General features: G+C 35.9%; 2 protein-coding genes across 6 annotated transcripts in view; both read right to left on the bottom strand.

Annotated features, from left to right (window-relative positions):
• LOC115205832 (sodium/potassium-transporting ATPase subunit beta-3) overlaps nucleotides 1-14,187 on the bottom strand; it is a 60,406-nt gene extending 46,219 nt beyond the window's left edge. Inside the window, exon 1 of the mRNA XM_029772181.1 lies at nucleotides 13,868-14,187. Within this exon, the coding sequence (XP_029628041.1) occupies nucleotides 13,868-13,985 (118 nt within the window). The 5' untranslated portion in view covers nucleotides 13,986-14,187. The remainder of the gene's footprint in view (nucleotides 1-13,867) is intronic.
• A 1,709-nt stretch (nucleotides 14,188-15,896) lies between these two features.
• The window catches only part of LOC115205830 (transcription factor Dp-2), a 52,714-nt gene continuing 43,977 nt past the window's right edge, over nucleotides 15,897-24,633 (bottom strand). For 4 of the 5 annotated variants that reach the window (XM_029772180.1, XM_029772179.1, XM_029772176.1 and 1 more), the window contains 5 exons: nucleotides 21,237-21,305; nucleotides 20,295-20,446; nucleotides 17,485-17,651; nucleotides 17,353-17,380; nucleotides 15,897-17,018 (listed from right to left, as the gene is read on the bottom strand). In XM_029772180.1, coding sequence (XP_029628040.1) covers nucleotides 16,988-17,018; nucleotides 17,353-17,380; nucleotides 17,485-17,651; nucleotides 20,295-20,446; nucleotides 21,237-21,305 — 447 coding nt within the window. In that variant the 3' untranslated portion in view covers nucleotides 15,897-16,987. The remainder of the gene's footprint in view (nucleotides 17,019-17,352; nucleotides 17,381-17,484; nucleotides 17,652-20,294; nucleotides 20,447-21,236; nucleotides 21,306-24,633) is intronic. The other variant, XM_029772178.1, reaches the window with a different exon arrangement.

The following is a 24,633-nucleotide window of genomic DNA, read 5'->3' as shown; positions in this document are numbered from 1 at the left end:
AAAGGTCTGACTGCATAGAGATGCTTGGGAATATGGTCACAAAGGGGGACCGCGTGTGGGTGTTTCAGGGGAAGGGTGTATATTTCCATCATGTAGGACGTGACAATGGTTAATCAAATCTCCCCATTTCTGCCCATTTTTGATTAATTTTGCATGCCTTCTCATACAGCTGCAACTGTATATACATTCGTAAATCAAGGCCTTTCTTGAGCTGGGCTCTGGTATGAAACAACTACTGAGCATCTGAGTGTATGGTTGTTTGTGGGGGAAAGGGTTGAGTGTGCTTGTGTGTGTGTGTGTATCCCACAACTGTTACTAGGGAGTAAAGATGTTAGGGACAATATAGGATGAATCACAATAATTGTATGCAGTCACTAGGATGACAACCCAACTCGGGATGAGGAGGGGTTTTAGCTGGTGGAATAGTGGGGGACCAATTGGAGGTTTACTTAGTAGCTATGCAAATATCATGGTATAGCTATATGGACACTCAATCACTTTGGTACTTTTTAATTGTGAGTTTAAAAACATATGATAAATAGATTTGAAACTTGCATTTCATTATGGTAAATGGTGAAATAAGTATAGCCAGTTATAATTCTAACGGCTTAGCAGATAAGAAAAGACGATCAGTATTTACCTGGCTAAAAGAGAAGGAATATATTATCTATTGTTTACAGGAAACTCATTCAATAATGTTACATGAAGTGGTGCGGAAAACTGTGGGGGGGGGGGGGGGGGGGCAAATATGTTTCTCCCATGGGAAAAGAAATTCAAAAGGGGTGATATTAAGAGTAATTTTGATCCAAATGTGCAAATTGTCCAAACAGATCCTCAAGGTAGAGGGATGATTTTAAATGTTATTGGCCCATTAACGGATATGGCTTATTAACCTATACGGTCCAAATAATGATGCTCCTCACTTCTTTGAAAATATACACTACCGTTCAAAAGTTTGGGGTCACTTAAAAATGTCCTTGTTTTCCATGAAAACATACATGAAATGAGTTACAAAATGAATAGGAAATATAGTCAAGACTTGACAATGTTAAATAATGATTATTAATTGAAATAATTCAAAGAATCCTCCATTTGCAGCAATTACAGCCTTGCAAACCTTTGGCATTCTAGTTGTCAATTTGTGCTTGATGGGCACTTGTTACGTACCATACGGTCAAGCAGCTCCCACAACAACTCAATAGGGTTGAGATCCGGTGACTGTGCTGGCCACTCCATTACAGACATAATACCAGCTGACTGCTTCTTCCCTAAATTGTTATTGCATAGTTTGGAGCTGTGCTTGGGTCATTGTCCTGTTGCAGGAGGGAATTGGCACCAATTTAGCGCCGTCCACAGGGTATGGCATGGCGTTGCAAAATGGACTGATAGCCTTCCTTCTTCAAGATCCCTTTTACTCTGTACAATTCTCCCATTTCACCACAACTAAAGCACCCCCAGACCATCATATTGCCTCCACCATGCTTGACAGATGGCATCAAGCACTTCTCCAGCATCCTTTCATTTTTTCTGTTCTTCTTTGTGATCCGAACACCTTAAACATAGATTCATCTGTCCAGTGTCAGTGTTCTTTTGCCTATCATAATATTTTATTTTTATTGGCCAGTCTGAGATATGGCTTTTTCTTTGCACCTCTGCCTAGAAGGCCAGCATCCCGGAGTCACCTCTTCACTGTTGACGTGGAGACTGGTGTTTTGCGGGTACTATTTAATGAAGCTGTCAGTTGAGAACTTGAGGTATCCGTTTCTCAAACTAGACACTCAAATGTACTTGTCCTCTTGCTCAGCGGTGCACCGGGGCCCCCCACTCCTCTTTCTATTCTGGTTAGAGCAGTTTTCACTGTTCTGTGAAGGAAGTAGTACACAGCGTTGCACCAGATCTTCATTTTCTTGGCAATTTCTCACATGGAATAGCCTTTATTTCTCAAAACAAGAATAGACTGACGAGTTTCAGAAGAAAGTTATTTGTTTCTGGCCATTTTGAGCTTGTAATCGAACCCACAAATGCTGATGCTCCAGATACTCAACTCGTCTAAAGAAGGCCAGTTTTATTGCTTCTTTAATCAGAAAAACAGTTTTCAGTTGTGCTAACATAATTGCAAAAGCATTTTCTAATGATCAATTAGCCTTTTAAAATGATAAACTTGGATTAGCTAACACAACGTGCCATTGGAACATAGGAGTGAATGGTTGCTGATAATGGGCCTCTGTACGCCTATGTAGATATTCCATTACAAAACTGCCATTTCCAGCTACAATAGTCATTTACAGCATTAACAATGTCTACACTGTATTTCTGATAAATGTAATGTTATTTTAATGGACAAAAAAATTAGCTTGTCTTTCAAAAACAAGGACATTTCTAAGTGACCCCAAACTTTTGAACGGTAGTCTATATAATAATTGATCAACCCTACAAGCAGCAAAATACAAAGGAGGTACTTCTTGATGCAATTAAAGCCGTTAAGTCCGGGAAAAATCCAGGGCTGGATGGCATACCAGTGGAGGTATGCAAACTTTTTTTGATATACTCAGAGGACCGTTATGTTTTAACCAATCCTATATAAATAGATTATCGGACACTCAACAAGGTCTGATTTCATTATTACTGAAACAGGATCCAAGTGGTAAATATAAAGATCCAGTCCATTTAAAAAAATTGGAAGCCTCTTACACTTCAGTGTTGTGATACAAAAATTCTAACTAAATGCTTAACGCATAGACTTTAAAAGGTTTTGTCAGATATTATTCATCCTTGTCAGACATGCTTTTTACATGAATGATACATTGGAGATAATATTAGACAAGTACTGGAAACAATAGAACACTATGAAATATCTGGGAAACCAGGCCTGGAATTCATTGCTGACTTTGAAAAGGCCTTTGATAAAGTATGACTGGAGTTTATATATAAATGCCTGGAATATAAAAATTTTGGAGAATTTCTTATACAATGGTTTAAAATTATGTATACTAACCCTAGGTGTAAAATATTTAATAATGGCTACATCTCAGAAAGTTTTAAACTGTTAAGAGGAGAAAAACAAGGTTGTCCACTATCGACATATTTATTATTGCCATCGAAATGTTAGCTGTTAAAATCAGATCCAACAATGATATTAAGGGATTAGAAATCCAGGGCTTAAAAACAAAAGGTGTCATTGTACGCTGATAATTCATGTTGTTTTCTTTTAAATCCACAATTAGAATCCCTCCACAACCTCAGAGGATCTAGATACTTTTTCTAACCGCTCTGGATTAAAACCAAATTATGTGTACTATATTATGTATTGGATCACTAAAAAATACAACTTTACATTACCGTGTAGTTTACCAATAAAATGGTCTGACGGGATGTGGATATACTCATTATACATATCACAAAATAAATAAATGATCTCACTCTAATACATTTTCATAGAAAGTTAGCAAAAATAGATAAGATTTATTACCAAGGAAAGGAAAATACCTGTCTATTTGTGTAAAAATCACCCTGATTAACTCCTTAGAAACCTGTTTTTTTAAATTATATGAACAAAAATTATATACATTTGATTGGAATGGCAAGCCAGACAAAATTAAATGGGCCTATTTATATAATGAATATAAATTCAGAGGGCAGAAATGATTAAATATTAAAGCATTAGTCCTCTCACTAAAGGCATCAGTCATACAAAAGATGTACTTAAATTCAAACTGGTTCTCTAGCAAATTAATAAGAATGTATCACCCCATGTTTAAGAATGGCCTTTTCCCCTTTATTCAGATTACAACCCCTCACTTTCAGTTATGTGAAAATGAAATCCTCTCCAAAATATTGTTATTTTTTTAAACAAGCCATGGAAGGTTGGTTGCATTTTCAGTTTAATCCACCTGAAAAGACAGAACAAATAATACAACAAATATTGTGGTTAAAATCAAATCCTAAATTATAAAAAGTTTATAAAAAGGTATAATTTTGTAAATTATATCATAAATAGGACTGTGGAGTTGTGTCACACATGCAGTTAACACAGATATATGGAAATGTCTGCTCTACCCAAAATTACAACAAACTAATTGCAGCATTACCGCAAAAATGGATGAGGCAAGTGGAGGGGGAAAAAGTAAGGAACTTACTTTAACTTGCATTAAAAAACTAAATTGGTTCAAGAAAATTGTGATAAATAAATTTAGATACCAGTTCATTTAAGGACCAAAAAATGGACAGCTGTGCCATATCAATTGAAAAATAGTTGAGAAGAGATTTACAATGTACTGATTCCATGGCACATGATTAATGAATTGACAAGCAAAACAATGCAGGTTTCAAAACTTTGAATTGTATAATAAACTTTGCATAAACTTTGCATTTATTATACAAAATTCTTGCAACCAATATATATATATGGGGGATACAGCCTTCCCAGCTCTGCAGATTTTGCTGCGAGGAAGCAGTCATTAGATCATGTATTTTGGTACTGTCCATATGTAGCTAGTTTTTGGTCACAGGTCCAAGAATGGCTGAAGAATGATTTGAAGTCATAGTCAAACCGATCAATAATATAACAATTATTTTAGCAAAACGTTTTCTTTAATTTACAATCTGTAGAAACTATGAGAATAGAAAGATTCAGAACTTTTGTGAAGCATCACAGCACAGTTGAAAAATATATGTAAAATAGAAATCTAATATGGATGGTGTTAAGAGACAGATGGGAGGGGTTGAATGGAGATGGTGGGACTAATAACAACAAGATAACAAATGTAAAACATATGGGGTCTGTAAAATGTATATAGGTTCTTTGTGAAATAGCACAGTTACAAATATATGGCAAATAGAAATCAAACTGGATGGACATAAGAAATAGAGGAAGGCCAGAACTAAAAACAAAACATAACTGTTGTAGTATAGATTGTGTCCATAAAATGTATATAGTATGTATAAGCTGGAAGTAGAAGCCTAAGTGTTATTGTTTATTAGTTTACTCCAATTAGGGGAGGGGTGGTTGTGTTTGTGAAGAGTAATAAAGGGAAATATATTTATATCTTTAATTTTCAATCTGTAGAAACTATGAGAATGGAAAGGCTCAGAACCTTGATATGCATCTCAAGATAACCAATGTATTGCACATTGGCTGTGCTGCTCATGCATTGAATATGCTCCTCAAGGACATCATCTACATATGTACAGTGCCTTGCAAATGTAATCATCCCCTTGGCGTTTTTCCTATTTTGTTGCATTACAACCTGTAATTTAAAATACATTTTATTTGGATTTCATGTAATAGACATACACAAAATAGTCCAAATTGCTAAGCCCCTAAATAAGATCTGGTGCAACCAATTACCTTCAAAAGTCACATAATTAGTTAAATAAAGTCCATCTGTGTGCAATCTAAGTGTCACATAATGTGACACATGATCTCAGTATATATATATATATATATATATATATATATATATATATATATATATATATATATATATATGACTTAAAGATTGCTGTACACCAGCAGAACCCATCCAACTTGAAGGAGCTGGAGCAGTTTTCCAACCTTGAGGATGGCTTGTTTTCAGGCTCAAAAAGCCTCAAATTTTCCCGGATGGCAACAAATTTTCAACCCTTGTATTGGTCAGCCTGTTGATCGCTTTGGTGTGTGTTTTCCCAAACAAGGACCAGTTGCGCTCTGTGGCGGTTGATGTTGGTGGGATTTGGAGGATGGAGGCAACAGGGGAAAGAGGCTCAGATCGACAAAATCCCTTCCACCACGTGGCTGATGAGATATGTTGGCACGACTGCCATATTGCATCTCCATCCCAAAGCCCTTGCTTGGAAGTGTACTTTGCTAGACTGTCAAGAGCCTTGTCCTCATCTAGGCCAAGGTGACGAGACATGTTAGTGATGACACCATAGGCCTTGTTGATCTCTGCACCAGACAGGATGCTCTTGACAGCATACTTGGTGTCCAACATGTACGCTGTGGTATGTATGGGCTTCAGGCAAAAGTCTTCATGCTTTTTGATATATTTCATTACTGCAGTTTCTTCTGCTTGGAGCAACAGTGAAGTGGGCAGAGCAGTACAGATTTCTTCTCTTACATCTGCAAGCAGAGTCTGCACATCAGACAGGATGGCATTGTCTCCCTCAATCCGTGCAATGGCTACTGCTATAGGTTTTCAGGAGTTTCAGGCTGCTTACCACTCTCTCCCAAAATACATCATCCAGGAGGATCCTCTTGATGGGGCTGTCCATATCGGCAGACTGTGATATGGCCATTTCTTGGAGAGACTCCTTCCCTTCCAGGAGACTGTCAAAAATTATGATAACGCTACCCCAAGGGGTGTTGCTGGGCAGCTTCAATGTGGTGCTCTTATTCTTCTCACTTTGCTTGGTGAGGTAGATTGCTGCTATAACTTGATGACCCTTCACATACCTAAACATTTTCTTGGCTCTCTTGTAGAGTGTATCCATTGTTTTCAGTGCCATGATGTCCTTGACGGGCATATTCAATGCATGAGCAGCACAGCCAATTGGTGTAATGTGAGGGTAGGACTCCTCCACTTTAGACCAAGCAGCCTTCATGTTCGCAGCATTGTCTATCACCAGTGCAAATACCTTCTGTGGTCCAAGGTCATTGATGACTGCCTTCAGCTCATCTGCAATGTAGAGACTGGTGTGTCTGTTGTCCCTTGTGTCTGTGCACTAGTGGAGATGATGTAGTTAATTATTCCTTGCCCACGAACATTCGACCACCCATCAGAGATGATTGCAATACAGTCTGCTTTCTTTATGATTTGCTTGACCTTCATTTGAACTCTGTTGAACTCTGCATCCAGCAAATGAGTAGATAAAGTATGTCTGGTTGTTGGGGTGTATGCTGGGTAAAGAACATTCAGAAATCTCTTCAAATACACATTGCCTGTGAGCATCAGAGGTGAACCAGTTGCATACACAGCTTGAGCAAGACATTCATCAGCATTTCTCTGACTACGTTCCTCCATTGAGTCAAAAAAACCTTCTGATTCCAGAAGGACCATGAGCTGTGCTATCGATAAGGTGCCTGATTCATAATTTCCACCTCGAATAGAAGTAGAGGGACTTTTGTCAGAGGTTGCTTGTTGTGAGCGCTGAGGGAACTTTATGCATTTGGCCAGATGATTCTGCATCTTCGTTGCATTCTTCACAAATGATTTGGCACAGTATTTGCAAATGTACACAGCTTTTCTTTCTACATTAGCTGCAGTGAAATGTCTCCACACATCAGATAGTGCCCGTGGCATTTTACTGTAAAGATTAGAAACAAATGAGTAAAAACAAAATTATATATATATATATATATATATATAAAAATACATAAATAGTTAATCAGTTAGATTAAACAACTCCTTTGTGAGATACATGTTTTAAAATGAAACATGTATGGAAACAGGTGAATTAACACTCCTCAGTTAGAAGGCTCAAGCAAGCTAACACCCACATGGTAGCAAAAACTAACAAGCAGAAATTGTTAACAAGTTAGAAATGATTTAAAACACACTTTGCTGTAGGCTATTATTTAGTAGGTAACAAAAAAAATCATGCATGTCATATAAAATATATTCACCCCACCCAGTATTGTAATCAAAACTTACCAGAAAGCATGTAATCCTTGGCTCAGACAGTGTAGTAGTGTGGGCTCAATAGCATCTCATTAGTGTGCAAGATCTTGAGATTCAGCTGTACATGTGATGGAAAAGTGCACTGCACATGCGATGGAAGAATACACTGTGCATGCAGAGGGTTGCAATTCCATTGAATTGGGGATAGTTTAACCAAAATATGCCACAAGACCTAGAATTGCCTTATGTGTATTTCGGAAATTTACCGGAAAATTTACGACCATTTGCAACTAAATATATATATTACACACACACACACACACACACACACACACACACCCCACCGTTCAAAAGTTTGGGGTCACTTACATGTCTTTGTATTTTGAAAGAAAAGCACATTTTTTGTCCAATAAAATAACATCACATTGATCAGAAATACAGTGTAGACATTGTTAATGTTGTAAATGACTATTGTAGCTGCAAACCAATGATTTTTAATGGAATATCTACATCGGTGTACAGAGGCCCATTATCAGCAACCATCACTCCTGTTTTCCAATGGCACGTTGTGTTAGCTAATCCAAGTTTATCATTTTAAAAGGCTAATTGATCATTACCTTTTGCAATTATGTTAGTACAGCTGAAAATTGTTTTTCAGATTAACCTATTAGGGTATTGGGGGCAATGTTTTCACGGCTGGATAAAAAAATGTACCCGATTTAATCTGGTTACTAATTCTACCCAGTAACTACAATATGCATATACTTATTATATATGGATAGAAAACACCCTAAAGTTTCAAAAACTGTTTGAATGGTGTCTGAGTATAACAGAACTCATTTGGCAGGCAAAACCCTGAGACAGATTCTGACAGGAAGTGGATACCTGATGTGTTGAATTGACTTTAAGCCTATACCATTGAAAAACAAAGGGGGTGAGGAATGTTTTGGCACTTCCTATTGCTTCCACAAGATGTCCCCAGCCTTTACAAAGTGTTTTGAGTCTTCTACAGTGAGATCTGACCGAATAAGAGCCTTGGAACTGTGATGGCCCATTAGACATCTTGCGCGCTGGTTGATGGTGGGTACTCTCATTCCGAAACGTTTTAAAAGAGAACCCAATGGTCCGCCTTGAATTTTATTCATGTTCTGGTTAAAAAAGGCCCTAATGATTTATGCGATACAACGTTTGACATGTTTGAACGAACGTAAATATATTTTTTCCGTTCGTGATGTGAAGTGAAGTCCGGCTGGCTTAGATCATGTGCTAACAACACGGTTGTTTTTGGACATAAATGTTGAGCTTTTTTGAACAAAACTACATTCGTTATGGACCTGGGATTCTTTGGAAGTGACATCTGATGAAGAGAATCAAAGGTAATGGATTATTTACATAGTATTTTCGATTTTAGATCTCTCCAACATGGCGGTTAGTCTGTATCGCAATGCGTATTTTTCTGGGCGCAGTGCTCAGATTATTGCAAAGTGTGATTTCCCAGTAAGGTTAATTTTAAATCTGGCAAGTCCATTGCGTTCAAGAGATGTAAATCTATAATTCTTTGAATGACAATATAATATTTTACCAATGTTTTCTAATATTAATTAATTATTTTGTTGTCATGACTTGACTTGATTGGAGGGAAACGATTTCCTGAACATCAACGCCATAGTAAAACGCTGTTTTTAGATATAAATATGAACTTGATAGAACTAAAAATGCATGCATTGTCTAACATAATGTCCTAGGAGTGTCATCTGATGGAGATTGTAAAAGGTTAGTGCATAATTTTAGCTGATTTTATGGTTTTGGTGACGCCTGTCTTTGAATCGACAATGCATTACACACAGCTATTATCAATGTACTCTCCTAACATAACCTAACTTTATGCTTTCCCCGTAAAACCTTTTTGAAATCGGACAACGTGGTTAGATTAAGGAGATGTTTATCTTTCAAAGGCTGTAAGTTAGTTGTATGTTTGAGAAATTTGACATTTTGACATTTATTTGGTTTCAAATTTGCCGCTCTTGAAATGCACCTGCTGTTGATAGGGTGCGCCACGGGTGGCACGCTAACGTCCCACATAGCCCCAAGAAGTTAAAGAAGCAATAAAACTGGCATTCTTTAGACTAGTTGAGTATCTGGAGCATCAGCATTTCGATTACAGGCTCAAAATGGCCAGGAACAAAGCCCTTCCTTCTGAAACTCATCAGTCTATTCGTACGTACACACATACATATATACACACACATTATACACATATATTATTTTTTTGAGCAGTATGTATGTATGTATGTATGTATGTATGTATGTATGTATATATACATACATACATACATACATACATACATACATACATACATACATACATACATACATACATACATACTGCTCAAAAAAATAAAGGGAACACTTAAACAACACAATGTAACTCCAAGTCAATCACACTTCTGTGAAATCAAACTGTCCACTTAGGAAGCAACACTGATTGACAATACATTTCACATGCTGTTGTGCAAATGGAATAGACAACAGGTGGAAATTATAGGCAATTAGCAAGACCCCCAATAAAGGAGTGGTTCTGCAGGTGGTAACCACAGACCACTTCTCAGTTCCTATGCTTCCTGGCTGATGTTTTGGTCACTTTTGAATGCTGGCGGTGCTTTCACTCTAGTGGTAGCATGAGACGGAGTCTACAACCCACACAAGTGGCTCAGGTAGTGCAGCTCATCCAGGATGGCACATCAATGCGAGCTGTGGCAAGAAGGTTTGCTGTGTCTGTCAGCGTAGTGTCCAGAGCATGGAGGCGCTACCAGGAGACAGGCCAGTACATCAGGAGACGTGGAGGAGGCCATAGGAGGGCAACAACCCAGCAGCAGGACCGCTACCTCCGCCTTTGTGCAAGGAGGAGCAGGAGGAGCACTGCCAGAGCCCTGCAAAATGACCTCCAGCAGGCCACAAATGTGCATGTGTCTGCTCAAACGATCAGAAACAGACTCCATGAGGGTGGTATGAGGGCCCGACGTCCACAGGTGGGGGTTGTGCTTACAGCCCTACACCGTGCAGAACGTTTGGCATTTGCCAGAGAACACCAAGATTGGCAAATTCGCCACTGGCGCCCTGTGCTCTTCACAGATGAAAGCAGGTTCACACTGAGCACGTGACAGACGTGACAGAGTCTGGAGACGCCGTGGAGAACATTCTGCTGCCTGCAACATCCGCCAGCATGACCGGTTTGGCGGTGGGTCAGTCATGGGGTGGGGTGGCATATATAAAAATCACATTATTTCTCATTGACAATAGGCTACAAATTGTGTGCCTGCTGTGCATTGTGAGAGAGAACTGATTTGACCTTGATAGAGAGCGAGAGACAGCGACAGAGAAAGAGCTTGATAGTAACATCATGCAAAGACAGTTAGAACATGGCAGCAGAATTTGTGATCTGGGCTAGGACTGCCAATTAGTGAGCCTGTATTGCCATAACAGAACACAAACACATACTGGTAGGCCTACACTATTTCCACAGACAGTAGCTTGGCAACTATGGGTGGAGTTCTAGGCCTATAGAAAATTGGGTTAGAAATTGTTTTTTCAACATGCATATTAAAGTCAATGCATTTTGTACCCTAGTATAAACCTATTGTATGTATTTATTGTAGGCCATATGCAAATTTGACCAACCAACTTCCCAATTCCGTTTTAAATAATTAGAATGAGGAGAATAGGATGTAGAACTCTATGAAAGATGATAATAATGTTACATTTAAATGTAATGTCTTATAGAGTGACGGACGGCATGCGAGTAATGGCCGAGAAATAGCGTCACTCTACCACTGTATTGCAGAAACAAAACTATCGACATTTTTGGCAACATAATTTCAAATGAACCTACTCGCGTGCTGGCATGAATAAGGATTTTAATTAATGACAAAATATTTAGGGCGTTATTGAGAATTTTGGAAAAAATATGTGCCCATTTTTAACTGCCTCCTACACCAACTCAGAAGCTAGAATATGCATATTATTGTTCAGGTTTGGATAGAAAACACTCAATTTTCTAAAACTGTTTGAATGGTGTCTGTGAGTATAACAGAACTCCTATGGCAGGCAAAAACCTGACAAGGTTTCAAGCAGGAAGTACCCTGTCTGACAAGGAGTCGTGCGTCTTGCATCTTTTTATTGAAAAGTAAGGATCTTAGCTGTAACGTGACAATTCCCAGGGCTCCGATAGGCTCTCAGAGCCCGGGAAATAACTGAAGGTTGACGAGGGAGCCTCAGGCTGAAACACATTATCGGCTTTGGCAAGTGGCGGCTCAGAGGACCTTTGAATGAGGCGCGTGCACGATTCGCTCCTGAGGAGAAATTTAATTCGGCTGTTTAGGCTCAATGCATATTCCCGGTCGGAATATTATCACTTATCTACGAGATAAATGGCATAAAAATTGGTTTTAAACAGCGGTTGACATGCTTCGAAGTACGGTAATGGAATATTTAGACATTTTTGTCACGCCAATGCGCCATGCGCGACACCGTGAAGAAGCATTCTGATAGTGTCTAGAACTCACGAACAAAACGTCGCTGTTTGGATATAACGATGGATTATTTGGGACCAAACCGACATTTGTTATTGAAGTAGAAGTCCTGGCAGTGTATTCTGACGAAGAACAAGCAAGGTAAGAACATTTTTCTTATAGGGAATGTGATTTTGGTGGAGGCTGACCTGGGTGGGTGTCTAAATAGCTAGCCCTGTGATGCCGGGCTATGTACTTAGATTATTGCAAAATGTGCTTCATCCGAAAAGCTATTTTAAAATCGGACATATCGAGTGCATAGAGGAGTAATGGATCTATAATTCTTAAAATAATTGTTATGCTTTTTGTGAACGTTTATCGTGAGTAATTTAGCAAACTGTTAGTAAATTGCCCGGAAGTTTGCGGGGGTTATGCTTTTTCTGAACGTCACATGCTAATGTAAAAAGCTGTTTTTTGATATAAATATGAACTTGATTGAACAGACATGCATGTATTGTATAACACAATGTCCTAGGTGTGTCATCTGATGAAGATCATAAAAGGTTAGTGCTGCATTTAGCTGTGGTTTGGGTTTATGTGACATGATATGCTAGCTTGAAAAATGGGTGTCTGATTATTTCTGGCTGGGCACTCTGCTGACATAATCTAATGTTTTGCTTTCGTTGTAAAGCCTTTTTGAAATCGGACAGTGGGGTTAGATTAACGAGATTCTTGTCTTTAAATAGCTGTAAAATAGTCATATGTTTGAGAAATTGAAGTAATAGTATTTCTAACGATTCAAAAATCGCGCCACTGGATTTCAGTGGCTGTTACGTAGGTGGGACGAGTTCGTCCCACATGCGCCAGAGAGGTTATGACAGGGGAAACTGTATGCATGCTCCATAACCCTCGCCAGCCTCGTGCAAAACTGCTTCTCGAGACGATACAACGTGCTTTATAGTTATCCTGAGAACAGTTTAATTGCACTGATTAGAGGGACGAAATTGGAGAAGTGTTGGTAAGGCTACAGGCCGATTATTATTAGCATAAATCTAGTATACTGTAATCCCAGTTTATGTTAATCCCATTGCAATTAATTTCGATACATTAGCCTACGGACCTGGTTAAGGCAGCCTCGATTCAGCCTGTTGGGCTCCGTCATGATTTTGTTAATGACAAATCGGTTTAAAAATGTCATTTCCCCCGCTACACTAGTGACCTAATAGCTAATAACTCGCAATCCCCCTGAAAAAAAAGCCTATTTGGTGGAATCTGTGGAAATATTGAGAGAAATTATGAATGTCCATGGTTTACAATTTTAATTTTAATATTCATACTATTTTAAATGCGGGGACATATGGCAACCATCTATTCTAGGCTATAACCATCGCAGTTGATTAATATAAATTCAGCAGATCATTGACCGTAAGTATATAATGTTATAATGGGGGGAAAGGTGCCAACAGAGCGGAAGAACACATCCGATACCGTTTGATCAGCTTTGATTGGCTGTTGACATTATTGGGGTGCAAATCATGACGAACAAACATCTCCGTTATGTAGGCCCAGTCTAAAAAACATAAGGCTATTGAATGATTAAAATGTACATGCAAATGTGTATCCCAGGCTGCATTCACATTGGTAACTGATTAAAGCCGATCCATGAGACGTTGTACTATGGCTCTGAATTGTCACATCAATGAGATATCATTGTTTTAATATGCAAACCCGATCTGATCGTATCCCAAACCGGTTTCTTACCCCAGCTTTTAGCGGTTCGGCCAATAAACTCTCCTGTTCGTGGGTTGTAGATAGAATCTTTCCAGGAGGACGTCTGCGGTTTGTCTCCGTCGGCGGGTGTCTCCTCCTTGGTCGACATGGTTGGCTTTGGGTTGTTCAAAATGATGACCGTAGATGGTAAGAATGTTATAATGCCCAAAAGGTCTATAAACGATGGATTGCCTGTTTTATAAAATAAAATAAAAATGAAGTTATTTCCGAGCCAATACAGCCTAGTCTCTTCAAGTTACCCTCTCCACACGGCTACAGTACCGCAGCAACTGAGCTGGAGGAAAATTCGCATTTGAAGCATCTCAACGCATGCGCATTTTCGGCATTCAGGCTCCAGAAGAGGCATTCAAAACTCAGAGGAATGTTTTTTTGATTTGTTATTCATCATCTTAAGGTTATATTGTATTTACGTGGGCTAGATTGATTTCGACCAGGGACGGGCAACTTTGGTGGTGGGACACACAAAAAAACGCAACTCATCATGGGTTGCCGAAGTGGCGCGTTTGTCTGCACATCAATACCCCTCCAACCTTAACAGCAAAACATTTTAGCAGCCCCCCTTGTGAAATCTAAGAGAAAAAAAAATCATGTTTTAAATGTCATTTTCTGCAATTCTGCACATTTTTTCCATGGGGCATAGAGAAAATGTTGGCATTTTAAAGCAAGTTTGCTACAATTCTACTTATTTTGCCATGGGGCAGAAAGAAAGAAAAAAAAATAGCAGTTGTACAGCTAATTTCCTGCAATTCTACACATTTTGCCATAGGGTGGAGGCAAATGTTTGCAGTTTTTAATATGTGCCCCACACGGTCAGTAATTCGACCATACTTACAAGTTTAGATAGTTGGCCACTAGACTTATTTACCAATCTCATTTTTTTTGTTGCTGACATGGGCTAATTGAGTGACTGCTGATGCACAACCACATTTCGAAATTGCACCTTGTGTAATTTCTTATTCTAACTCTCAATAGTAACTGGAGACCCCAACTGAAACGGAGTTCCAAAAAGTAAATTTTTCTGTAAAATTAGTCCACTGGCCTAAAAAAAGGGGGATGATTTATATATAACTTTCTAGTGAGGATCGAGAAGGCTGTAGGCATATGACCAATGATTAACCAAATGTTTTGTGATCAATAGCCCTCTATTTGATAAATATTCAGATTCAGTGTCACATTCATATCATAATCCAATGATGCTGGTTCTTTATTTTGTCAGTGTTTGTTATGTTCCGTTAGAGCCGGCATGGAGCCTAGAAACTGGTCCGAATGGAAAAAATCTCATGGAGCCGGCTTTGCACTTTCTTCTCATAACCTAGGACTAATTGCACAAATTTTACAATGTTGGCATCATTCCTCAGTTATTGTGCAAAATTCTTCAACTTGTGATTTTCGTGATGCAGCTGCCGGGTCCCAGATGCAAGTGTGAAGTTTCTCAATGGGTATATTCAAATAGTCTAAAGTGGTTTCCTCTCCACTCTCTATGCCTACTCAATCTGCACTGATGTTTTCACCTAACCCATGATTTCAGATCGGTGCAGATGAAGAGGAGACTATTGAGGTGCACCTATCTCTAAAACAGAAGGCTTTGGCAAGGTTGAGAGGGGGTTTCTACTCTACAAGGATAACACTCAAGGATTAAAGAACTTGTCATAACATTATGTGTACCCACATCATTTAGACACCAACCAAACCAACAGCTTAACCATTAGACCAAGATAACTTTTTCTAAATCAGTGTTTCTTAATCCTAGTCCTGGGCACCCAAAGGCTGCAAAAAAATGTTTTGGGCAGTAGCACCACACCCAATTCCACTAATCAACTCAACATCAAATCTTTGATTAGTGGATTCAGGTGTGTAAGACAAAATTGTGCACCCCTTTGGGTCCCCAGGACCAGGACTAAGAAACACTGTCCTAAATAGAAGGCTTACTGACCCAAGGAAATGTGGTGTCCATGAGATAAATACCTCACTTGGAGAAAATACTCCTTGAAAATACAGGTTTAACCAAAATTATGTTTATTTATGTATATTTACAGACCCAGTCATTTATGCAACTACATAGCATAACCTTCTAAAAGAGAGTACACATGTTTCCCCAAGTGGAATGTCCACTGAGTGTAGGGCCTAACGAGCTCAAAGGGTCAAAGGTCATGACAACATATCAAGGACGCATTCAGGAGGGTGCAACGCATTGAACGGAATAGGCCATTACATGTTGGCTCAATGATTATATTAAAAAAGGCATTGATGAGAGACAGACTAATAATGGTTCACACTTAAAAGATAACTACATTTACTCATAATGTACCCTTGTTTCTAGACAAGGCAGAGCTAATACCTGGGCTAAAGGTTGCTGCTGGTATCTTTCCACACAGTTGCATCAAGTGGCTAACAGTAAACTGCAAAAAGAATAAAGGAGTATCATAAGTAACGTTTGTTTGTTGTTGCATTAAAGGAAGAACAGAACGCAAAACCACTAGCCTACATCAACACGCATACTATTCATATACGTTTGACATGTTTCAATGTAACAGGGAAATAAATATGAAGACATCCTTGATAATCACGAAAAATATTCAGTCGCCGAGTCTGGTGCGTCGAGACAGTGTGAGCGTTTTGATGCATAGCCGCACTGCTCCTAGTGCTTACGTCTATTAGAAAACACCTACAAAACATTGCACTCCATCTAAAAACAACAAACCTTTTTTAGAGGAGTTGAGATTACACAGCTATCGCCTCTCTTGGCAGAAAGCAACATGGACGTAATTTACAAAAATAACTACAAGGGAGAAATTAAGAGTGAGACCGAGATATAAATGCTTCTAAAATATCTTATCATAGACCTGAATGACTGGCAACTTATTTCCTGTATATCTGGCCACATCCCCAGAGAACTTACATTCCCCCTGTGAACAGAGTGGGAGATAAGAGTCCTGTCCCAGAGAGAGAGCGGTATGGTGCATCACTGATGCCTGGCTGGCTGTCTGTTTGACCGTCAGTCACTCTGGGGAAGAGGGTTCATCATCATCGTCCTCCTCTTCCTCGTTGAAGGAGCTGGGCGTCTGGCCTCGAGACTCTGAGAGGGCGGTGCTACTGTGGCTGAAGGTCACCTGGGAAAGAGCTGAACCATGACAACCCACACCACTGGTCAGTCACCTCAGTTCTCAAATCTATCATGTCACCTTAAGTAATTTATATTTATGATCCCTGTGTGGCTTGAGATTTTCTGTTATCAGTAAGGTGTGTAATGACACATTTTGCCACACAAAAACAGGATCACTTCCTGGATACATCCCAAATGGCATTATTTTCCCTATATAGTGCACTACTTTTGAACAGAGCCCTCTGGGCCCTGGTCAAAAGTAGTGCATTATAAAGGGAAAAGGATGTTCCTGTGTGGTAGTGGATTGTGTTCAAATCACGTTTTGATTTAAAAGTTATGAGAGGTAATCTACCTTGTTTGACTGGTGCCTCTTGCTATGCCTGTGGGAGGGGAGATGAGGACAGATTGAAATTACAGAAATGGCCTGCACACGCTCACACATGTCAAAAAAGCTTGTCAATGAAGGCCATTTTCCCACTCTCACCTATGACGTAGGTCTCCAGAGACCTGGGGATGAGGGACTTGGCAACAACAAGATTGTCTGCGGTGCACTTCCCACTCTCCAGGCCCAGGGACATCCCCATGCGCTTCAGAATCTCTATGTCGTCATGGATCTCAAAGGTGTTGTCAAAGTTGAAAAGGTATTCGCATCTACAGTAAGGACGTCAAATGTTCAGACTGCTGCACAGAACCTATGGACTCTAGTCTAGAGTGCATTGTTAAATTGTGCTTAGGAGCATCTACCCCCAAGCCATTAGACTGCTGAACAATTCATAAAAATCTCCACCGGACAATTTACATTGACACACCCCCCCCCCCCCCCCTTGTACACTGCTACTACTCGCTGTTTGCTTGTTACCTATGCATAGTCACTTCACCCCCACCTACATGTACAGACTACCTCAACTAACCTGTACCCTCGCACACTGACTCGGTACCGGTGCCCCCTGTATATAGCCTCGTTATTGTATTACTTTTTATTATATATATTTTTTTGCCTACTTGGTAAATATTTTCTTCTTGAACTGCACTGTTGGTTAAGAGCTTGTAAGTAAGCATTTCACGGTACACTTGTTGTATTCGGCGCATGTGGCAAATAAAGTTTGATTTGATTTATTTTATTCTCCATGGTTAAAGTAGGACGTAATAGATGTGTGTGATACACTTAATATCATATATAAAAAAATAAAAATGGAATTACTTATTTAATTATGGTATATTACACTAATCTCTATGGTGGACAGAACGCGTTACTACATTACAGACTCAAGTTTTCAACACAATAATTACAGGAAATACATATCCTTTTTACCTCAGATTGGTGATGTTGGTATTAAAGTTTATAGTCATCACAATCTCACAAAATAAATTGCTTAAAAACAGATCGATATCTGTTTGCCATTTTCAGACTACGGTGGCTAGGGGAAAAAAATGGGCCCTCTTCCCATAAATGTCTCTGTCTTGACATGAATTAATGGATTTGAGGGTTACGCTATCTTTCAAATGAAAAAGACAAACCCTTTCGCTATTTAGAAACCGATGTGAGGTGGTGATTCGTTGAAATTATTCCGTCAGAAAACTGTTGTTTCCTTTTCCGTATTCGCCATCTAACAAAATTATTTTCTCAGAGAGATATACACTGAGTGTACAAAACATTATCAACACCTTCTCTTTCCATGACAGACTGACCAGGTGAATCCAGGTGAAAGCTATGATCCCTTATTGATGTCACTTGTTAAATCCACTTCAATCAGTGTAGATGAAGGGGAGGAGACAGGTTAAAGAAGGATTTGCAAGCCTTGAGACAATTAAGACATGGATTGTGTATGTGTGCCATTCAGAGGGTGAATGGGCAAGACAAAATATTCAAGTGCCTTTGAACGGGGTAAGGTAGTAGATGCCAGGCGCACCTGTTTGATTGTGTCAAGAACTGCAACGCTGCTGGGTTTTTCACACTCAACAGTTTCCAGTGTGTATTAGGAATGGTCCACCACCCAAAGGACATCCAGCCAATTTCACACAAATGTGGGAAGCATTGGAGTCAACATGGGCCAGCATCCCTGTGGAATGCTTTCTATACCTTGTAGAGTCCATGCCCCAATTAATTGAGACTGTTCTGGGGGGGTGCATCGTGTGAGTTTGACCAATTGTGAGTAGACATCGCCTACTAATTGGTTGATGTCATTCTTTTTTACAAAAAACAAACATGTTGATGCTGGAGATATGAAGTTGACCTTTTTTAAAAAAAAATTCCCTTCAATGTTTTGTACGTTAGTTGATAAATGGCTATGACAGGTTGTCATCGATCGACAGATATATGTAGTATATCCAAATTCATTGAAGTTTGTCTGTTAGAAAAGCGTAAACAGTACATGTCGCCGTGGTTATGGTCCCCTTTCCATTGATTTCAACACAATATCGATGTGAGTGATTCATTTGCAAGTGCTATTGATTACAGTAACACAGAACAAGCTAATCAATTCCAGTTGAGTGACCGCTTGGTAAATATTGGTGTGTGTACAGTTTATGAAGGTACTAATTTAGCAAAATACAAATAATCTGAACACAAGTGTGACATGTGTAGGGAGTAACTTTTATGTATTGGTCTCCGACGAAGGCCGTGAGGCTGATACGTAAAGCTTATTAAAGAGCAGTGATACTATCAAGAGCAGTGTGCGGGTTCCTTCTTTTTTCTCATTTTATTCAACTGTAACCATGCACCTGCAAAAAAGATAGCTCAGATGTGCGAGTGCCTTTTGAATTATGTATTGGTCTTTAAAATATCACTACTTATTCCAGCATATTGATTATGTATTTGGACATCTAAAACCGGTGTTTTGACACTCAGCCATAAATCAAAAAGTCAGGAAGGCAGCAAAAGTATAATTTTCAATCTATGTTTTAGGAATATAAATGGTACTTTTAACATTTTTCAACAGAATTCTACTTTATCAGGTAAAAATGTGCTATGACATTGATTTTGATGAAATTGTGAAAATATGTTTGTCCTGGCTACCTACAGAGAGTTGGAGGATTACTGTGAGAAAGCAGGCTTGTATTGTAGCCATCTGTATAAATGACAAGTAATGATATATTTGAATCATGGTAAAACCTTGTGATCCTACCTGAATTTACTTTCAGCACTGTAGGAGAAGTATTGGCGTTTCACTGATAAAGGCGCAATGAACATGTGTATTATACTACTGTGGCAATTGGAGTAGCAATTCAGTAGTGAGTGACCTAGAGTTGTCTTTGCAATAGGCATTAGGGGGAAGACGTTGCAGTGACACATACTTGTCGCTGGAGATGGAGCAGTCTATGACGGTGCGTACGTCTGTGTTGAGGATGATGAAGGGGAGCTGGATGACAGAGCCGGAAGGGGGAGGGGCCAGGGAGGAAGTCTCGCTGACTTTGTTTCTCTGCACCAGGTTCTTGAATGCAATTTGCTGTTTGAGGAGAGATGAGCAATATTCAGAAACACATCGATTTAGTTCGCCTTGCTATGGTATTTCATTAATCTTCCATTGGTCCTGAACTTTCGAACACAACTATCCACACAGACACATTGTTACTACAACTACAGCTATCCCCAACATCTATCCCCACATACACAAACTTTCAATCTCTGAAGGTTGAGAGTGTATGGTTCATGAGTGGAACTACATCATACGTCACGCATGGGGCAACAAGTCTTTCCTGGTCAGGTTATGTGGTCAGGAAAAACGCCTGGCTGTAGCATATCATGGCTAAATCAATGCTAAGTGAAAACCTCAGAGGAATCGGAGCTTAGGTTGAATCTTAAATCTAGCTTTAGAGTAAGTTACCGTCACCAGGTCAGAGCAGTAGGGAGCCAACACACCAATCAATCAGAGATACAATCAATGAATGAATGAAAACTATCTGTGGTGCGGTACATAAAAAAATAAAAAAAAGACTGCAAATAAAATTTGGTGATCGCCGAGTCCTTCTCTCAGGGAGAAGTAATCAATCAAGAGATCTTCGGCACCTCTCTGGCCTTCTGGGAACTCCACGGGGTCACACAAAGGTTCCCTTTCATATGCTAATTGGAAGCTAACAAGTCTGGTGTTTTTCAATGGACTTACAGATGGACAGTTGCCTAGCTCATCATTCACGACCAAGGTATCCGACCAAGGTATCCGAAAAGAGATAAGCATGTGCACAGCCACGAATGCATTCAAACACACACACACACACACACCAGGGACTGCTCCGTACCTGCAGTATGAGTTCTTCCAGCTGAGTTCTCTTCTGCCTGATCCTCTTCAGGCGTTTCTGTTTCTCCACCTGATTGGGGAAACAGTTTAAGTATTTTAGAAAGGACTGGTATAACATAACTGTCTAACAGTAATAAAAATAATACATTACATAATCTCAAAGCATTCCTGATGCAAAACAAACAAGCAATTTAAAAAGAAACATCGGCTTCAACAGTATCTAGATCAGCATATAGAGTTATTTTTGAGTGCTTCTTGAAGGCTCCAGATGGCGGCCACGGTCATGACAGGGTCTGGAAGTTAATGACTAGATGTAGATGGTCAGCAGGGTTGGTGGTCGGAGTACTGTCTTTGCCCCTCCTCCATCCAAACCCCACTTCACCCCTTGCTCCAACAGAGCCCTACCCATATCAACCACTCAGACTATCGTTATTTAAGTAACTGACCAGTGTAAAGCAAGACAATTACTATTTGTATTGTCAGACAGTAGTGATGGCATGCTAAAGTGCTCTTCTGTCAAAACAGCCCAGCAGTAGAAGTACTCCACTCTGTCTCCCCACTACCCCCCTTTCTCATTGTAACCATCATGCCCAGTCCTCCACCAGAATGGGTCACTGTGTGTTTATCGTGACAGATCTATGCTCTGCAGAAAGTTGACACATGATATATAGTGCATTCGGAAATTATTCAGACCCCTTGACTTTTTCCACATTTTGTTACGTTATAGCCTAAATTCTAAAATATATATGTATATATATATATATATATAAATAAATATATATAAATAAATATTATGCTAGATATAATTTATATCTATTATCTATAAATATATATATATATAGTATCTATATATATATATGATATATGTAATATTTATTTATATTATATTTATTTTATTATATATATATATCTATATCATATATAAATATATGATATAATAAACTATATATATCTATATATATATAATATATAATAAATATCTAATATATAATTATATCTTTAATATAGATATATTCTATCTAGAATAATATATATAATCGTGATATGTATATTTATTTATATATATTTATTTATTAGATATATATATATATCTATATATATATATATATAATAATATACATCTATCTATATAATATAAATATATAAAAATTATAGTAGATATATGATATTATAAATATATAGTATAAATATACATATACATTTATACATATATATATATATATATATTTATTGAGTTCTATATATATACTAAATATACATATATCATATATATATAAATATAAATAAATATATATATATTATATTGTATATAATAAATTAATTATATAATATATATATATTAGATATATATATACAATAAATAAATATATATATATATATTTATATATACATAATATATAAATAACTATAACAACTATAGATATATAAAGAACATAAATTATATATATAAATAAATATTAAATATAAATCGCATCTCTAAATAAATATATAATATAATCTAAAATATATAATATATATGAACTAGTAATATATATAAATAAATATATATATAAATAAATATATAAATATATATAAATATATAAATATATATATATATATATAAATAAATATAAATATAAATAGATATCTAAATAAATATATAAATATATCTAAATAAATATAATATATATAAATATAATATATATAAATAAATATATATATAAATAAATATATAAATATATATAAATATATAAATCTATCTATATAGTTATTATTTATAATATAATATATAAATGATACATATATATATATATATCAATAAATAAATATATATATCTATATATGTATATATAAATTAACTATATACATATATATATATATATATATATATATATTAAATAAATAAATATTATATACTATATATTATATATAAATAAATATATAAATAAATATAAACAAATATATATATATAAAGAAACATAAATATATATATAAATAAATATAAATATAAATCGATATCTAAATAAATATATAAATATATCTAAATAAATATAATATATATAAATATAATATATATAAATAAATATATATATAAATGAAATATAGAATATATATAATATATAAAATATATATATATATATCACTATATATAATATATAAATCAATATAATATATATAAATAAAAATATATATATAAATAACTATATAAATATATATACATAGATAAATAGATATTATAAGTTATTTATATCTATGATATATATAAAGTATACATATATATATATATATAAATAAATAAATATATTATCTATATATTTATATATAAATAAATATATACATATATATATATATATATATATATATATATATAAATAAATAAATATATATATATATATTTATATATAAATAAATATATAAATAAATATAAACAAATATATATATATAAAGAAACATAAATATATATATAAATAAATATAAATATAAATCGATATCTAATAATATATAATATATATTATTTATATATAAATAAATATATACCGATATATATATGATATCTATATATATAGATATATACATCAATAAATATATATTATATATATTATATATAAATTAAATATATAATAAATCATATAACAAATATATATATCTAAAGCAACATAAATATATATTATAAATAAATCTAAAGTATAAATCGATATCTAAATACATATCTAACTATATCTAATAACTATATATATATTAATTATAATCATATACATAAATCTATATATAATAAACTATATAATATATATACATCATATAAATATACTATCTATTATATAAATAATATAATATAAATCAATATCCATATCTATAAATAACTATATATATAAATAAATATATAAATATATATAAATTACTAAATATTATAGACTTATATTTTTTTAATTTTTTTTTATTTTATTTATAGTATCTATATATAAATATACCTATATATATATCTTATACTAAATAAATAAATCTATAATATATTATTTATCTATTAAATAATATATACTATAATTATATATATATTATCTATATTATATACATAAATAAATATATACTATATATATTTATATATAAATAAATATATAATAAATTATAAACAATAATATATATAAAGGACACATAAATATATATATAAATAAATATAAAATAATCGATATCTACATAAATATAAATATATTCTTAAATAAATATAACTTATAATTAAATATCATATATATAAATAACATATATATATAAATAATATACAATATAATAAATATCTAAATATATATATATATATAAATCACTATATTATATATAAATAAATATAAATATAAATCGATATCTAAATAAATATATAAATATATCTAAATAAATATAATATATATAAATATAATATATATAAATAA

Source organism: Salmo trutta, chromosome 13 (assembly GCF_901001165.1).
Source record: "Salmo trutta chromosome 13, fSalTru1.1, whole genome shotgun sequence".
Lineage (NCBI taxonomy): Eukaryota > Metazoa > Chordata > Actinopteri > Salmoniformes > Salmonidae > Salmo > Salmo trutta.
The sequence above is the reverse complement of the archived record's forward strand: the minus strand, read 5'-3'. Positions and strand labels throughout refer to the sequence as shown.